Source organism: Myxocyprinus asiaticus, chromosome 23 (assembly GCF_019703515.2).
Source record: "Myxocyprinus asiaticus isolate MX2 ecotype Aquarium Trade chromosome 23, UBuf_Myxa_2, whole genome shotgun sequence".
Taxonomy (NCBI): domain Eukaryota; kingdom Metazoa; phylum Chordata; class Actinopteri; order Cypriniformes; family Catostomidae; genus Myxocyprinus; species Myxocyprinus asiaticus.
This window is the reverse complement of record NC_059366.1, coordinates 43002772-43018511: the sequence shown is the minus strand read 5'-3', so window position 1 is coordinate 43018511 and position 15740 is coordinate 43002772. Positions and strand designations below refer to the sequence as shown.

The window sequence follows — 15740 nt, the reverse complement described above, 5'->3', positions numbered from 1 at the left end:
CACCCCTAAAGTCTGACGACGGGAATTACATGAGCCTAAACGCGCAGAGAGTCCTAATCAGTGGCGTAGCCAAGGATGGGCCGGGGTGGGCCGGGGTGGGCTGGGCCCACCTAGAATATTAGAGCTCATTCTTTGACTTCAAATATATATTTAAAAAATAGTTACAAAAATGAATACATTCTTATTTCTGAAAGAAATAAGCCACTTCTCGTTTGTAAGGAAAATGTGGTAAAAACAAAAGTGGGCGAAAACTTGGCCCATCCATTTTAATTGAACCCACCCAAAAGTAATTTCCCGGCTACCCCTTGTTCCTAATATTCACATACAGTAAAACTGACAAACAGTAATTCGAGTCATGTGATCGACAAATGCTTTGCAAATCGGTTCGTCCAAATCATTAAAAGAAGTCGGATCAATAGAACGGTTAATTCGCGAAATGGACATCACTAATGCAGGTTAAGCTGAAATGTGCTTATGACTGAATGTGATTGATCCCCCACCCCCCGGAGACATATCACAAGACTCCATCATAAGACTGAGAAAGGTCAAAGATCATGTTCATTCTTTCATGGCAGGGAGGGCAGAAAGCTGCCATAAAATGACATCATGACTCCTTAAAAAGATTAACAAGCTTGAAACTTTTATAGACAACAAAGTTAAAATAAATAAAAATATATTACTAAAATAGATAAACATGTAAATATTCATATTATAAATATAAATATTATATTAATATATAATAATTATCATATATATAATTTAAAAAACCTACATACCCAAAGTAAAAAAAATAAATAAAAAACATTTGTAAAAATATAAAATTACATCATGACTCCTTAAAAAGATTAACAAGCTTGAAACTTTTATAGACAAAGTTAAAATGAATAAAAATATATTAATAAAATAAATAAACATGTAAATATTTATATTATAAATATTAATATTATATTAATATATAATATATATAATAAAAAAAAACTACATACCTAAAGTGTAAAAAATTTCAAATAAAAAACATTTGTAAAAATATAAATAAAATAAAGAAAAGCTAAAAATAAATGAATAAAGTATAGGTATAATTAATTATGTTAATATGGAGGACAAAACCTGCAAAATTAATAAATCAATACACAATTACATATATAAATAAGTAAATAAATCCATATATTTGTGCATAAATAAAGAAATATATAGTTAAATGTGTGAGGAGATAATGAAATAAATACATAAATAAATAAATGCACCCATTAAAGCAAAATATTACAATACTACAAATATTACACAGTTGAGGAAATGCAAAAATGTTAAAGGAAATGCAAAATTGAAAGTTGAATTTTAATTCTATATTTCTTTAATCATTCTTTTTTTCTATATTTATTTGTCCTTCGTGCAATATGCTAATGAGTGGAAGTCAATCAAACATCAGTGGGCGGACTTTATGACCCGATTGGCTGATCATTGTAAAAGTGCTTTACTTGAATATGACATTAATAAGTACAATACCGAATTTCATAATCAATCAATTAAAAAAGTTAAGCAAAGGATCTCGCTTGTACAAACTATTCGCTGCTTCGCAGAGCAACTCTGCTGTCGACCTTCTCTTCACCGTTGTGAAACGGCAAACTCCCGTCAAAAAACATTGCACCTGGTATCGATTGTTTGACTGTGATGCCTGAACAGCTGTTGACATCGTCTCATTAGCATGTTGTATGAAGGAAAAATAAATACGGAACAGCATACAGAAATAAATGTATGATTAAAGAAATATTAAAATGTGGAATAAAAATCAACTTTCAACCAACCATTTATTTATGTTTTATATTGTATTAATTTTTGCATTGATTGGTGCATTTATTTATTTATTTATTTGTATATGTTCTCACACATTTAATTATTTATATATTTATTTATGCATGAATATGCAGATTTATTTGTGTATTTATTTACTGTTTTTTGCAGGTTTCCTCCTCCATATAATATATACTAATTATACACAAATTATGTATACATATATAAAAATAAATGTGTATATATTAAATAATTTTTTTTAACAACATATCCAAAGTTTAAAATATTACAAATATAAATAAAATAACAGGTAAAAATAAATGAATAAATAATATATAAAATATTATAACATATATTAACATATAATTATTATATTAAAATGATATATTTACTCAATCATTTTTTTTACTACATACCCTATTTATTTCTTTTGTTTGTGATATATAACTTTTAATGTAACATTTATATTAGATCATTTCTACATGACAATGGACTATAAATGGTAAAATATTTAATGATAAATGAGTGTTTTTTAGCTTTGTTCAGTCATTGATATATGACAATTACATTTTATTAATTGATTCATTAGGTTCATCAACATAATTTATAAAAATGATTTAAAAAAAAAGCACTTGGACAAACACAGAATATAATCAAGTCATTTTTATCTATAGGAGAACAAATATATTAAATACAATATTTAAATATATTCACATAAGTTACAGATTGTGTCTATGCACTAAATATTCCATTTATATTCCATATTTGAAGGTCCATTGTCATTTATACATTCCTAAACTATTTGGAAGCCAAAATGTTTAATTGTTATTACACATTATATGTATTTTAATGATCTAAAGCACATTAAGGAAGCACATACAGATTTTTGAAATGGACTTTATGGTATTTAAATACTTCAAAATATGCTCCCATGTTGGCCTTCAAATGTGCATAAAAACATGTTTCTTGCCTTGATAACCAACGAATCCCATCTCATTACAGAAAATAAAACTCGAATTGAATACAACAGAGCCCATATGACCTCGCTGAAGTGAAAAGCGGTTTATAAAATGGTCTGTTTTCTTTCTTTGCATCATTTATAAATAACATGGGCCCACAGAGGCAGCAAATAATTGACATTTTATATGGTTTTGTCAGTAATTGCCTATTTTATTCTTGAAAGACATGAAACAGTTTGATGATGACATCATACAAAAGATCATTTTGAAGGGAGGTTGAGATACAAAACTGTTAAAAATCGCAATCGCAAGTGTATTAGATCTTCCTGAAATACAGAAAAATCTGAAAGGACAAAAGCAAAAAGAAAATTCATGGTTTTGCTGGCTATGCTGTACAAATAATGCTGTAAATACAGTTTAGTGTTTCAAGAGCATTGCAATGCTTATTTTATTTACATAAATATTACACAGTTTTAACCGCTGCACACCAGGCAAAAAAAGATGATTAAATCAGGAGATGAGATCACAGACAAATAAAATAAATATTGCAGACAATATCTGTAACAAATGATAAAGATGCATAAATAAATTGCCATCTCATCATGCCTAAGAACAGAGTTTTTTCCTTAAATAAATCCAGAATGCTGTCATACGGTCATCACCTACACTATATACTAAGCTTTAGGCATATAAAGCATTGGTTTTTGACCATGTTATCCACTGAATGGCTTGATACAGTTACAAACACCATGATAATGTTACATACATTTCACATGAAGTGCATAGCCTACAGTGTTTACAGTGTGTACTTGCATTTAAAAATAACAAAGCTACTCAAGTGATTGGTAGAATAGTGTGATTTACACACATTAACTGATTTGCTTCCTAATGTAAATTCACAGGCTTACACCTGACAACTGTTCAAGTCAACATTTGTCGCAGAAAATGACAGTTTAAACACTGTATTGTTAACCCTGTAAACAGTAAATGGTACAATAAGGACTATAAACAAGGTCAGCTAGCAGGAATTTTCAGTCAATAGGAGTTTACAGTAAGTACTCGGGCACAGTCGTCGTCTGCTCATAGTAGTATGGGTTTACTAGTGTCATTTCAACATGAAGTTGCCTTGCTCTAAAAGAGTGAATCTCATGAAACTGGTCAAGAACGTCCAGTTGTATTTCACCCCAAAATCAAAATCAAAAATGAGAAAATTAAAATGAAGCCTATTTTATGCCCATTGTGATTTTTTGCAATGTAACTACATTGCATTGTGATATTTCCATGACAAATAAGCACATTTGATGCAAAAACAAAAAACTCATTCTCATTATTGTAATGTGCAAAAAAAAAAAGTATATTATGTAGATTGTAAAGCATTTATACATCATGGTAACATATGTTTGAAATATTTTAAGATGATTTTAATAATGATAAACAACTGGGTCCAGACAAGATGATTTTCATTACTGTATTGCTGTCATGATGATGAGATTTTTTGTGGCATTACGGTAATGAAAATTTGTGGCAAAAATAATCCTTATTATAATGAAAATGCAATGCAAAAAATCATAACGGTCCTAAAGATAAGCTTGTTTTTTCTTTTTCTTTTTTTGATTTTGGGATGAAATATAACCTGGCCATCTCTCATTCTCATTACTGTAATGCACTAAAAAAAAAGGTATATTTAAATTGTAAAGCATTGATACATCACAGTAATATATGGTTAAAGTATTGTATTTAAGCCGGTTATAATAATGATAAAAGAAATCAACGTGTCCAGAAAGGATGAGTTTCATTACTGATATGATGTAATGAGAATGTTTTTTTTTTTTTGCATTACAGTAATGAACATTTGTGGGGAAAATATCCTTATTATAATGAAAATGCAGTCCTTAAAATAAGATTACCACCCCCCCCAATATAATATATTGTCTTTTTCTCTCTCTCTCTCTTTTGTATTTTTTTTAATTTTGGGGTGAAATATATTTCTCATTTTGTGTTGCATAAAAAAGGTGTATTTAATTTGTAAAACATTTATACAGCATGGTAATATATGGCTTTAGTATTTTATTTAAACGGATTATAATAATAATAATAAAAAAGAAAAAAGAAATCATTGTGTCTAGACAGAATGATTTTCATTACTGTATTACAGTAATGAGAATGAGATTAAAAAAAAAAAACACAACGGAAATAAATTTGTGAGGAAAATATCCTGATTATCTTAAAAATAAAATGCAAATAAATTACAAAATAAGCCTATTTTTCTTTTTTCAAAATATCATTTATTAACTAACTAACGGTATTGGATGAATAATAGAAATATATGAAATATGGATAATATATTTCTTATTTTGGACAGTATAAAGGATGTATCTGTTGCAGACTACAAACCAAACACAAAAATGTTTTAACCTCATTCATGGTAACACTTTATGAATTTACTAGTTTCTGCATTTTTTCAGACTTCAACCAGTAAATGCAAACACCCAAACAAACCAAACACACTGCAAGAAAGTGCCAGTGAGCAACTTGTAATGCACACAGGTCATCAAGAAAAACGATAGCAGTGTCTGTCATTTTTAAGTTCTCTTGCAGAAATGTAGAGCAAAAGAACACAACCGCAAGGCCATAATAAGGATGCAAAGACTGACTGTTTGATCCAATAAAAGTGTCATCATTCTTGCTATCTTGCCATTAGAAACCAAATTATTAAGATGCACAGACATTTCCAGGTATGTGTTCCATGCATTTAACAGTTTGTGTTTTTATGAACGGTTGTTAATGTCTACATCACTTGTTAGCACTATAAAATAACAAAAAATAATAATAAAATTCAATAAAAACCCGACTAAAAAAAGACTCGTAATTTCATATCCATGCATAACAAAAAGAAAAACATATTCACTTAGGTAAATTCCTGCATTAATGTCCAAAGAGAGAACTTGATGCGTGTTTAAACTCATTTTGCCACAGTCCAAAGAACATTCCACAGTAGCGCAACACAATTCAATCTTGGTCCATATGATGCCTGATTCAGGACGTAGTATCTTACTCCTATGCTTAGCAAAACAATGCATTAGTAGTGCGAGAGTTTCCATTTAAACTCTTGAAACACTGGAGGTGCAAAAGAGCTCAGCAGATGGACAAAAGAAGCATTAGACCATGATGTTGGACAGCGGTTCCAGGGATAGCGAAATCACCTTTGAGTCTGTAGGACAGTCTTGAGTGGCTTTACCAGTTCAAGTATAGAGTTAGTGTTCACCGGCTGTTTTCTAAAAGGACTAGTTACCTCAGCAGAATGGAGTGAGTATTTCGATGCTGTTTTATCTAACATTTTACTAATACAAGGGGAACTATTAATGACCTTCATTTTAAGACATTTACTTTGGTAAAAAATTATGAAAAGCTGTATAAATGAATTTGTTAATCCTAAATATAATTGTGCTATAGTGCCATTTCAGCTGGGCCAAATCAATACTCAAACAGTTCTCTAGCCAAACTCAAAACTCCATTCAACACATTTATTTCCAGGGTACCTTTAAAAAATAAATAAATAAAAATAAAAAAATAATAATAATAATATATATTTTTTTTTTGGAGAAATGGTGTCACTGAAGTTCAAAAAACAAATGATTGCTAATAATTACACGGCTCCCTCGAATACTTGATACTGATTGTTTAGTGGCAACCAATATTTTGGTATTCTTCTCATTTGAAAAATATATTGAAGATCAAATCAATATTTCATGTCCATATATTTATTCCTGTAAAGTAGACAGGCGATTCTCACAAAAACCTGTCAAGGAAATTTCCTGGTTATATTTGATCCCAAATCAATACAAAAAATATGAAATAGCATTTAGCATAAAAGTAAAAAAAACCTACATTTAGGAAAATTAAGACTTTTTTAGGACACTACCTCCCAATTCTCATTACTGTAATGCAAACGGTCATTTTACTTTTAATATTCCCATTGTTTTTAATGATGAAACTAATTACCGTTACACAGGCATCTTTTTATTTTATTTTTTATTTTTACTATATTACAGTAAAACAAAGTGGTTGTACAATGACTTTTTAAATTAAGAGCAGCAAAAATAAAAGGCAGCACCAAGGATGTACAATTATGATGTATATATACTTTAAACAAGATAAAAAAATAAATAAAAAAAAAGTAATGTTGTGAATTTCATAATGATCATCTTTTTCGCAATGTGGTAATTAGAACTGGGTGGTAAAAAAATGTGTTATTCTTAATCCTAAAACAGGCTTCATTTTCTTTTACTCCTAATTTTGGAGTAAAATAGGACTAAGACATTTTCTTGACAGGTTTAAAGGAATAGTTCACCCAAAAATGAAAATTCTCTCATCATTTGCTCACCCTCATGCCATCCCAGATGTGTATGACTGTCTTCTGTTGAACACAATTTAAGATTTTTAAAAGAATATTTCAGCTCTGTAGGTCCATACAATGCAAGTGAATGGTGACCAGAACTTTGAAGCACCAAAAAGAACATAAAGGTAATACATAAATCTCCAGTGGTTTAATCCGTGTCTTCAGAAGCGATATGATAGGTGTGAGTGAGAAATGGATCAATATTTAATTCCTTTTTTACTATAAATTCTCCTCCCTGGCCAGTAGGTGGTGATATGCATGAAGAATGCAAATGGCCAAAAACAAAAGAATGTAAAAATAGAGAATGATAGTAAAAAAAAAGGACTTAACTCACTCACACCTATCATATCACTTCTGAAAATATGGATTTAGTCTTATGGATTACTTTTATACTGCCTTTATGTGCTTTTTGGAGCTTCAAAGTTCTGGCCACCATTCACTTGCATTATATGGACCTACAGAGCTGAGATATTCATATTCATATTCATACAGAAAGTCATATACAACTGGGATGGTATGAGGGTGAGTAAATGATGAGAGAATTTTCATTTTTGGGTGAACTATCCCTTTAAGTAGGATATTCACGTTTGGGTCCTGATCAACCTTTCTAGCTTGATTTTGCCTTAATGACCAGCTGACTGTACATTTACTTGCTGTCTGGAATAATACAGAACTTTACTGTCCATCTGAAACCCACCTGAAATAGCACTATAACTGTTTTTAGTTCATCATAATAGGAATATTTAAATGTGAAACGCAATTTTCCCATAATCGTTTTGTTGCTTATTTATGAGACAAGGGCTTGTGACGTGAAGAAATTCGGTGCCTACCAACCTCTGTAAGAACAGGGTAAATTATGACACTATGATGAACCAATTTCTGATATACGTGGAGAGAATGTGACCGGCTGTCACAATCAATCGAGAGCCACACCAGATTCTTGCAAGTTGTCTATCGGGCCTCTAAGACCCAGTGATAATGGAGTGTATCTACTGCAACGGATTCTCACACCCAAACAGTGCAGTGTGGTGTGGTGGATCTTTGTTCGGTGGGCTTGGAGTCCTGCTAGCTTCATATAGTTCAGCACACAATGTGACCTCTGTCTTGGTCACTGGTGCACCTCATTCTCAATAAGGCTGTCTTCTCCTGACTGAAAATCACCCTCGTTTACCGCTTCCTCGTCCTGCGAGGACCCCTGACCTTCGTCCTCGCCGCAGCCCGTCTCGTCTGAGTTCGGGTCCTGCAGCACTTGAGCGACGTACGTCTGCTGAGGAAGGGAAAAACAAACCAATAACAAAAGAGCACAAGCTGAGGGCGTTACAATAGGTTTATCTCATAGAACACACAAGCAATTACTGATGCAATAGCTTTATGTGAGGAACAGACCGATCTGATACCTGGATCGGAAGAGCCCGATCCAAATCCGATACTGTTTGTTAGTAATGGTTGTTACTGTGCAGCTCCAAAAATGACATAAAAGAACCATAAAAGCACCATTTAAGTAGCTTTGTGAATTGCAAAAGGCTGCGTTTAATAAGGCGCTGGTGTTCTGCAATACGCGAGCACTCCACACAAACTTCATCTCAGATGGAGATGCTCGATAGTTCAGTTTGCCTATAGCATGTATCGAAAATGGCACAGGAGGAGCATTTCACCACGATCTGAATATGAATCGTATTAAAATACTATGAACTAGGCTACATACACGCACTCAAAAGGACTTCTTGGAGTGCTTCGACCATCAAAATAAAAGCCAGAGGGCTTTAAAGAAGGCACGACTGAATATATATTACTACTGTATAATACATTTCAAAAAGTTAATAAATATTATTATTGTTATTTGTTTACAAATTACAACAATACTTAAGTTGACTGGTTTCTTTCCCCCTGAAGACTTTCACATGAATTACTATTAATTTTTCTAAAGCATTATCCAGTAGTAGACTAGTTAACAAGTAAATTCTTTTTAATATGTTACACATTTATATTGAAAAAATGTGTTGTTAGAGGTTTGTGTTTTTATTTTTTATTTTGTACTTTTTTATACATATATAAGAGTACCCACAATCAGTTCCACACAGTGAGGTTAAGACATTCTAAACTGACTGAGAAAAAAACAACAACACTGGTATCGGATCAGTATCGGGCGATACTGAGATTTCAGGTATCGAAATCGGATTGGGAGAGAAAAGTAGTATCGGTGCATCTCTAGCGAGAACCAGTGCCATTTGAGTGCAAAAGCGAATGAGATCTGAGAGCTCTGGCGGTGATGAAATTTCTCAGTCAATATCACTTTCACTTTCATTGAATTTTGGTCTCACAAAGCTATTGTATTGTTTCAGAAGACATGGAATATAGTGCTTGAGTTTTATAGAATACTTTCATGGCACTTATATGGTATTATTTGTTCTTTTTAAGAGTTTCGGAGTTGCAGCCTCTGGTCACAGTGTGAACATTCTTAGAAATGTTTCTTTTTGTGTTCCACAGAAAATATAACATAAATAATGTACATGGTGGCAACTTTTTCATTTTTGACTGAACTATGCCTTTAAAGTGAGAACTTGCCATAGACTTGACAGGTGGGGATGAGTCTGGTGGTCTTCCGTTGTCCACACCATCCATGTCGATCTGTACAGAACGTCAGAGATAAAATACTTTATCTATTTAATTAATTATCTCTCAGAGCGATAATTCTGGGATGGACTGTGTTAAAAGCCAATGTTCAGGCAGACAGGACCAGTTCTGACCTTGTAATTGTGTGCGCTGAGGTATTTAAAATGACCGAAGACGACATGGGAGAGGCAGATGATGATGGTGATGACCAGAACCACAAAGGTAAACATTGATGTCGGAGCAACAAAACCTGGCAGGGAGACAGAGAGTAGGGGAGAAAAATCATATAAGAGAAATGACAACCGGAAAGAACGATATTGAAGAGTAACAAAAGCTCTGTTGCAAACTCTGCTGTCTACTATTTACATAGGCAGCTATCTTCTAAGGGAGCATCCTAACCAAAATGATAACTTTTAAGTGTTTGATTTGACACATTCTCAATATACAACAATTATTTCATTAATGATCACTCACACGTGCTACACAAATAGCACACAAGAAACTAGCATGTTGCTGGTCTGACATTTGTATGTTGCTAAGCTAAAGACCTGATACTCTAAAATGCACAAAGATACATAGCACAGAGTGATATTGGATAAAATTGTGCATTTAATTATTTTTCAGTAATTAAAGGTCCGCTACAGAATACTGGGCTCTCTCTTCTTATTTCACATCTAAAGTTGAAATAATTCGGTGTGAGCACCCCATGCCTTTAAAACAGCACCAAGGTTGCTTCAAGATCCTCTGAGAACTTGTCAAACTTCTTCTATGTATTTTGGCTGTCTCAATTGCTTCCGTCTCGTCATGTAATCTCAGCCTGACTCTGTGGGGACCATACTATGTTGCAGGACTCATTGTTCTACTTCTGTTCTATTCTATTTGTAAAAGTAATGTTTGGAAATTTAAAATGGATATTTACTATTGACACACTAAAGCTGAAGATATAAAATAACCATCTTCGGACAATTGTTTTTGTGAAACATCTAATGTGACTTAGACTTCTGCACAGTACTGTACATCCCAAAAACATGTAGCATATCTGCTACCGGACCTCCTCCTCCTCTTTTTTTTTTTTGTCCTCGGATATGACAAATACACAAGGATGAAAGACGGAAGATTGAAATTTTCAGCCAAATTGAACCTGACAGCTCTGACTGTAAAACCACTATTGTACACTCAAAAATAAGTCATTACCCCTACTTAATTGAATTGTAGAAAGATTTTACAAGACTTTACATTTGAATGCCTTTCTTTCAGTTTAAAGGAATAGTTCACATAAAATGAAAATTCTCTCATCATTTACACACCCTCATGCCATCCCAGAAGTGAATGACTTTCTTTCTTCTGCTGAACACAAATTAAGATTTTTAGAAGAGTATCCCAGCTCTGTTGGTCCATACAATGTTAGTGAATGGTGACCAGAACTCTGAAGCTCCAAAAAGCACATAAAGGCAGCATAAAATTAATCCATACAACTACAGTGGTTTAATCCAGTGGTCTTAAGCTATTGAATTGGTTTTGGTTGAGAACAAACCAATATATAACCCCCTTTTTCACTGTAAATCTTAACATCAGCAGTCTCTTTGGTGATCATGACTTCAAGCTCGATTACACTTTCTAGCACCATCTAGCGCTCTGCACATGCATCAAGAACTAGGAAATGTAATCGAGCTTGAAAACATGATCGTGCCTAGAGGCTGCAGATTTCAAGATTTATAGTGAAAAATCATGTTTTCAAGCTCGATTACATTTCCTAGTTCTTGATGGATGTGCAGAGCGCTAGATGGTGCTAGGAAGTGTAATCGAGCTTGAAGTCATGATCACCAAAGAGACTGCTGATTTTAAGATTTATAGTGAAAAAGGGAGTTATATTTTGGTCTGTTCTCAACCAAAGCCGATTTGATTGTTTCAGAAGACATGGATTAAACCACTATAGTCGTATGGATTACTTTTATGCTGCCTATATGTGCTTTTTGGAGCTTCAAAGTTCTAGTCACCATTCATTTGCATTGTGAGTACCTACAGAGCTGAGATATTCTTAAAATCTTCATTTGTGTTCTGCAGAAGAAAGTCATACACATGGTTAGGGCGAGTAAATGATGAGAATTTTCAATTTTGGGTGAACTATTCCTACACCGAATCTCAGTTTGCTCAAAAAAAAAAAAAATGCATAAAATAACACTTATTTTCAACACTTGTTCTCTGTATCCAGTCCCATGCAAAGCATGCTGGGAAAAGGAAATCCCCAGCCCAGTTTCATCAATGCTACATTAACACCACAAAAAGTATTCATGCAGTCCCAACTAAAATGGATTAAGTAAACGTCCATTTTACAAATTTAAATGAATAGAACGCAATGAAATCAACTTGTGAGAAAATGTTCTAGAATTGTGTTGCTTTAGTTTATTTTAATTAAGTCAATTGAACAAGCAGCAAAAATCCTTTTTTTTTTTTTTTTTTTTTTTAGCGTAGGCTTACCGTTATGACTTGGGATTTTTATGTACTGGCTCAATAAATGGCATATTGTTCATTTCTAAAGGAAAATTACATTGAGAATTTATCTGTAGTGCAAGTTTAATACACTATTTAAATTGGAAAATTATATTTACATAATTGCCAATTCCCTCCATCGACCAAATTTTCACCAAGTTTATTACAATCCTTTCCGGGATTGGCTTATCTGTGAAGGATACATGCGCTGCTGCTTAAGAATTTGGACAAAACACGGCATTATATAAATCAGTGTCGTTTTGCTGTGTGCTGTCTGGAACAGCCTCCGATTATGGAATGTGCTGTCTTTTGTGCCTGAAAACGCCATCTAGGTAGGCACCTCCCTAGGGTTTAGAACATAATCACTGTTTGTTGGTGTCTTACTTGTGCGGACAGTGGAGAAAAAAAGCAGCCAGAAGAGGCAGAGGATCGGTGCTGCCACCACCTGGTTAACAGCTCCAGAGTGAATCTTTTTATCCAGCTTAGAGGGCAGGTAGGCATAATACATATTATACCTGTCCACAAGGTGCTTGAGCAGCATGTACATTAGACCTGCAGATAACATTCACAATGTACAATTCATTCATTACTTCTTAAAAACACACTATAATTTTCTGATCTAGGAGTCCTGTTTAATTTCTAAAGTAAAGCGACTCTTAAAGGGATAGTTCACCCAAAAATGAAAATTCTCTCATCATTTACTCACCCTCTTGCCATCCCAGATGTTTATGACTTTCTGTCTTCAGCAGAACACAAATTATGATTTTTAGAAGAATATTTCCTCTCTGTAGGTTTATACAAATCAAGTGAATGGGTGCCAAAATGTTGACGCTCCAAAAGGCACATAAAGGCAGCATAAAAGTAATCCATACGACTCCAGTGGTTTAATCCAGTGGTCTTCTGAAGCTATCGAAGTGATATGATAGGTGTGGGTGAGAAACAGATAAATGTTTAGGTCCTTTTTTGCTAGAAATACTTCTCCCTGCCCAGTAGGGGGCGATATGCATGACGAATATGAATCACCGAAAAAAAAGAAAGAAGAAGAATGTGAAAGTGAAAGTGGAGATTGACTAAGCAGGTAGGAGAATTTATAGTAAAAATAGGACTTAAAAATGTGTTTTTCACCCTCTCATATCGCTTCTGAAAACATTGATTTAACCACTGGAGTCTTATGGATAACTTTTATGACCCTGCACTCTGACCCCAGCTTAGCTGGGATATGTGGAAAAAAAAAAGAATTTCACTGTATATGTGCAAATGTATAATGTGTGATAAATAAATAAAATTAAAAAAAAAAAAATAAATTCTGCTGACTTATGTGATTTTTGGAGCTTCAAATTTTGGCACCCATTCACTTGCATTGTATGGACCAAAACAGCGGAGAAAGTCTTCTAAAAATTTTCATTTGTATTCTGCAGAAAAAAGAAAGTCATACACATCTGGGATGGCATAAGGGTGAGTAAATGATGAGAGAATTTTCATTTTTGGGTGAACTATTCATTTAAGAGGGAAATATGTGTCGCTAACCAAATGGTACAATAATAGGACAGGTGATGCTGTATGTCATGACCACAGTGAAGACATTCATCATCCAGGCGTAAGCAGCTCCAAACTGGAACTCGTATGCTTGATGCTGTAACGCAAAACAACCACATCAGAATAAGACTCACTACAAGAATCATTACAATGAGAATCTTTGGCCAAAAGAAGCAAATGCATTTGTAAATAGAGTGTGCAATGACTACTATAAATAAAACACACCTTCTTCACGTTGCGCCTCTCTGCGGCGGAGCGCGCCAAACATAGGCGGATCATATACATGAGAAAATACGGTATGCGTAACAGGTCCATGGCGTTACCGATGAAGGCAGATGCGATGACATAATTCACAAAGAAGGCTCCATTATCTGGCAGGAACACACACCTAAAGGACACAAAATGAATTATGCATATATAAAATGCAGCTACAAGTGTCTATTAGCAACTTGATCGTTATTAACCAATAGTCTCTTTCACTGTATAATTGGACCTCAGTGCTGGTAGATCTCTCGTAGACTTACTCAAACCGTACTTTTGCCTCGTCAAGGAATTTCTTGTCAAAGAGCCAGCGGAAGAAAAGATCCAAACTGCATATAGGAAAAAAAAAAAAAAAAGCAATGTGGAACAATTAGCGCAAATAGAAACAGGTCTAAATTGAGAAAAATAGGCTGTTTGTAATCAGTTCTATTTGATCTCGATCATGTGCAGGCATCTGAAAAAAAATCGGTAATATTAAGAAGCTGAGTCAACTATATTATTTCTAGCGGAACCCCTTTAGTTCAAATTCAAAGTGCCTCTTCTTCTCAACTTAAGCCAGGTGAGAGAACATACCTGCTGAGTCCAAGAGATGGCAGCAGCAAAACCATAAAGATGAGGAATGTGTAGCACTTGTGCATGGTGGTTCTGTTCTCTCCAGATCTGAAGGGCAAAGGTCACATACAATCTGAGCTTAGTTCAATCAAAACAAAAAATTATGCCATTTACTTAACCTCATGTTGTTCAAAACCTCTATGACTTTCTTCAGTGGAACACAAAAGCAAAAGGACAAAAAAAAAAAAAAAGCACTACAAAAGCACTATTTTCCAAGTTTGCAGAAGCTATTCAATAGCTTTAAAGGAATAATTGTGGGTTCAGTACAGGTTAAGCTCAATCGACAGAATGTGTGGCATAATATTGATTACCACAAAAATCTTTTTTGACTTGCCCCTCCTTTAAAAAAAGCAAACATCTGGGTTGCAGTGAGGCACTTACAATGGAAGTGAATGAGTCCAATCCGTAAACATTAAAATACTCACGGTTTAAAAAAATAATAGCCACAAGACCTAAACAATATGCGTGTTAACATGCGTGTGAAAAAGTTTAATTACTAACCACTTCTGTGTAAAGTTATAGCCAATTTTACAACTTCGTTGCCATGACGATGTCATGTAAATAAACTCTAAAATGACTGTAAAAATGATGTTTTAAACAACTTTACAGCTCAAATAATACGTGAGTTTTAACAGAATAAGTAATGCAATTGCTTTTATACAATTTTAAGCTTCATATTTCTGCCTTTAAACCCTCTAAAAATTGGCCCCATTCACTTCTATTGTAAGTGCCTCACTGTAACCTCGATTTTTGCTTTCTTTAAAGAATAGGACAGACGAGTCAAAATACATTTTTGTGGTTATCAACATTATGCCACAAATGCTGTAGATTGAGCATAACTTGTATTGAACCCGGAAGATTCCTTTTAAGTGATGTACAAACCAATTTTTTATTTTCTTTCTTTCCCAATTTGGAATGCCCAATTCCCACTACTTAGTAGCTCCTCATGGTGGCGTGGTTACTCACCTCAATCCGGGTGGCAGAGGACAAGTCTCAGCTGCCTCCGCTTCTGAGACCACCAATCCGCTTATCACGTGGCTCGTTGTGCATGACACTGCGGACACTCACAGCATGTGGAGGCT

At 33.8% G+C, this 15740-nt stretch overlaps 1 protein-coding gene across 4 annotated transcripts in view; it reads right to left on the bottom strand.

Annotated features, from left to right (window-relative positions):
• Nucleotides 1-7689: 7689 nt before the first annotated feature.
• The window catches only part of LOC127413526 (CSC1-like protein 2), a 51326-nt gene continuing 43275 nt past the window's right edge, over nucleotides 7690-15740 (bottom strand). For 3 of the 4 annotated variants that reach the window (XM_051650739.1, XM_051650742.1, XM_051650740.1), the window contains 8 exons: nucleotides 14620-14706; nucleotides 14310-14375; nucleotides 14011-14173; nucleotides 13777-13882; nucleotides 12634-12801; nucleotides 9894-10009; nucleotides 9712-9774; nucleotides 7690-8413 (listed from right to left, as the gene is read on the bottom strand). In XM_051650739.1, the coding sequence (XP_051506699.1) occupies nucleotides 8255-8413; nucleotides 9712-9774; nucleotides 9894-10009; nucleotides 12634-12801; nucleotides 13777-13882; nucleotides 14011-14173; nucleotides 14310-14375; nucleotides 14620-14706 (928 nt within the window). In that variant the 3' untranslated portion in view covers nucleotides 7690-8254. The remainder of the gene's footprint in view (nucleotides 8414-9711; nucleotides 9775-9893; nucleotides 10010-12633; nucleotides 12802-13776; nucleotides 13883-14010; nucleotides 14174-14309; nucleotides 14376-14619; nucleotides 14707-15740) is intronic. The other variant, XM_051650741.1, reaches the window with a different exon arrangement.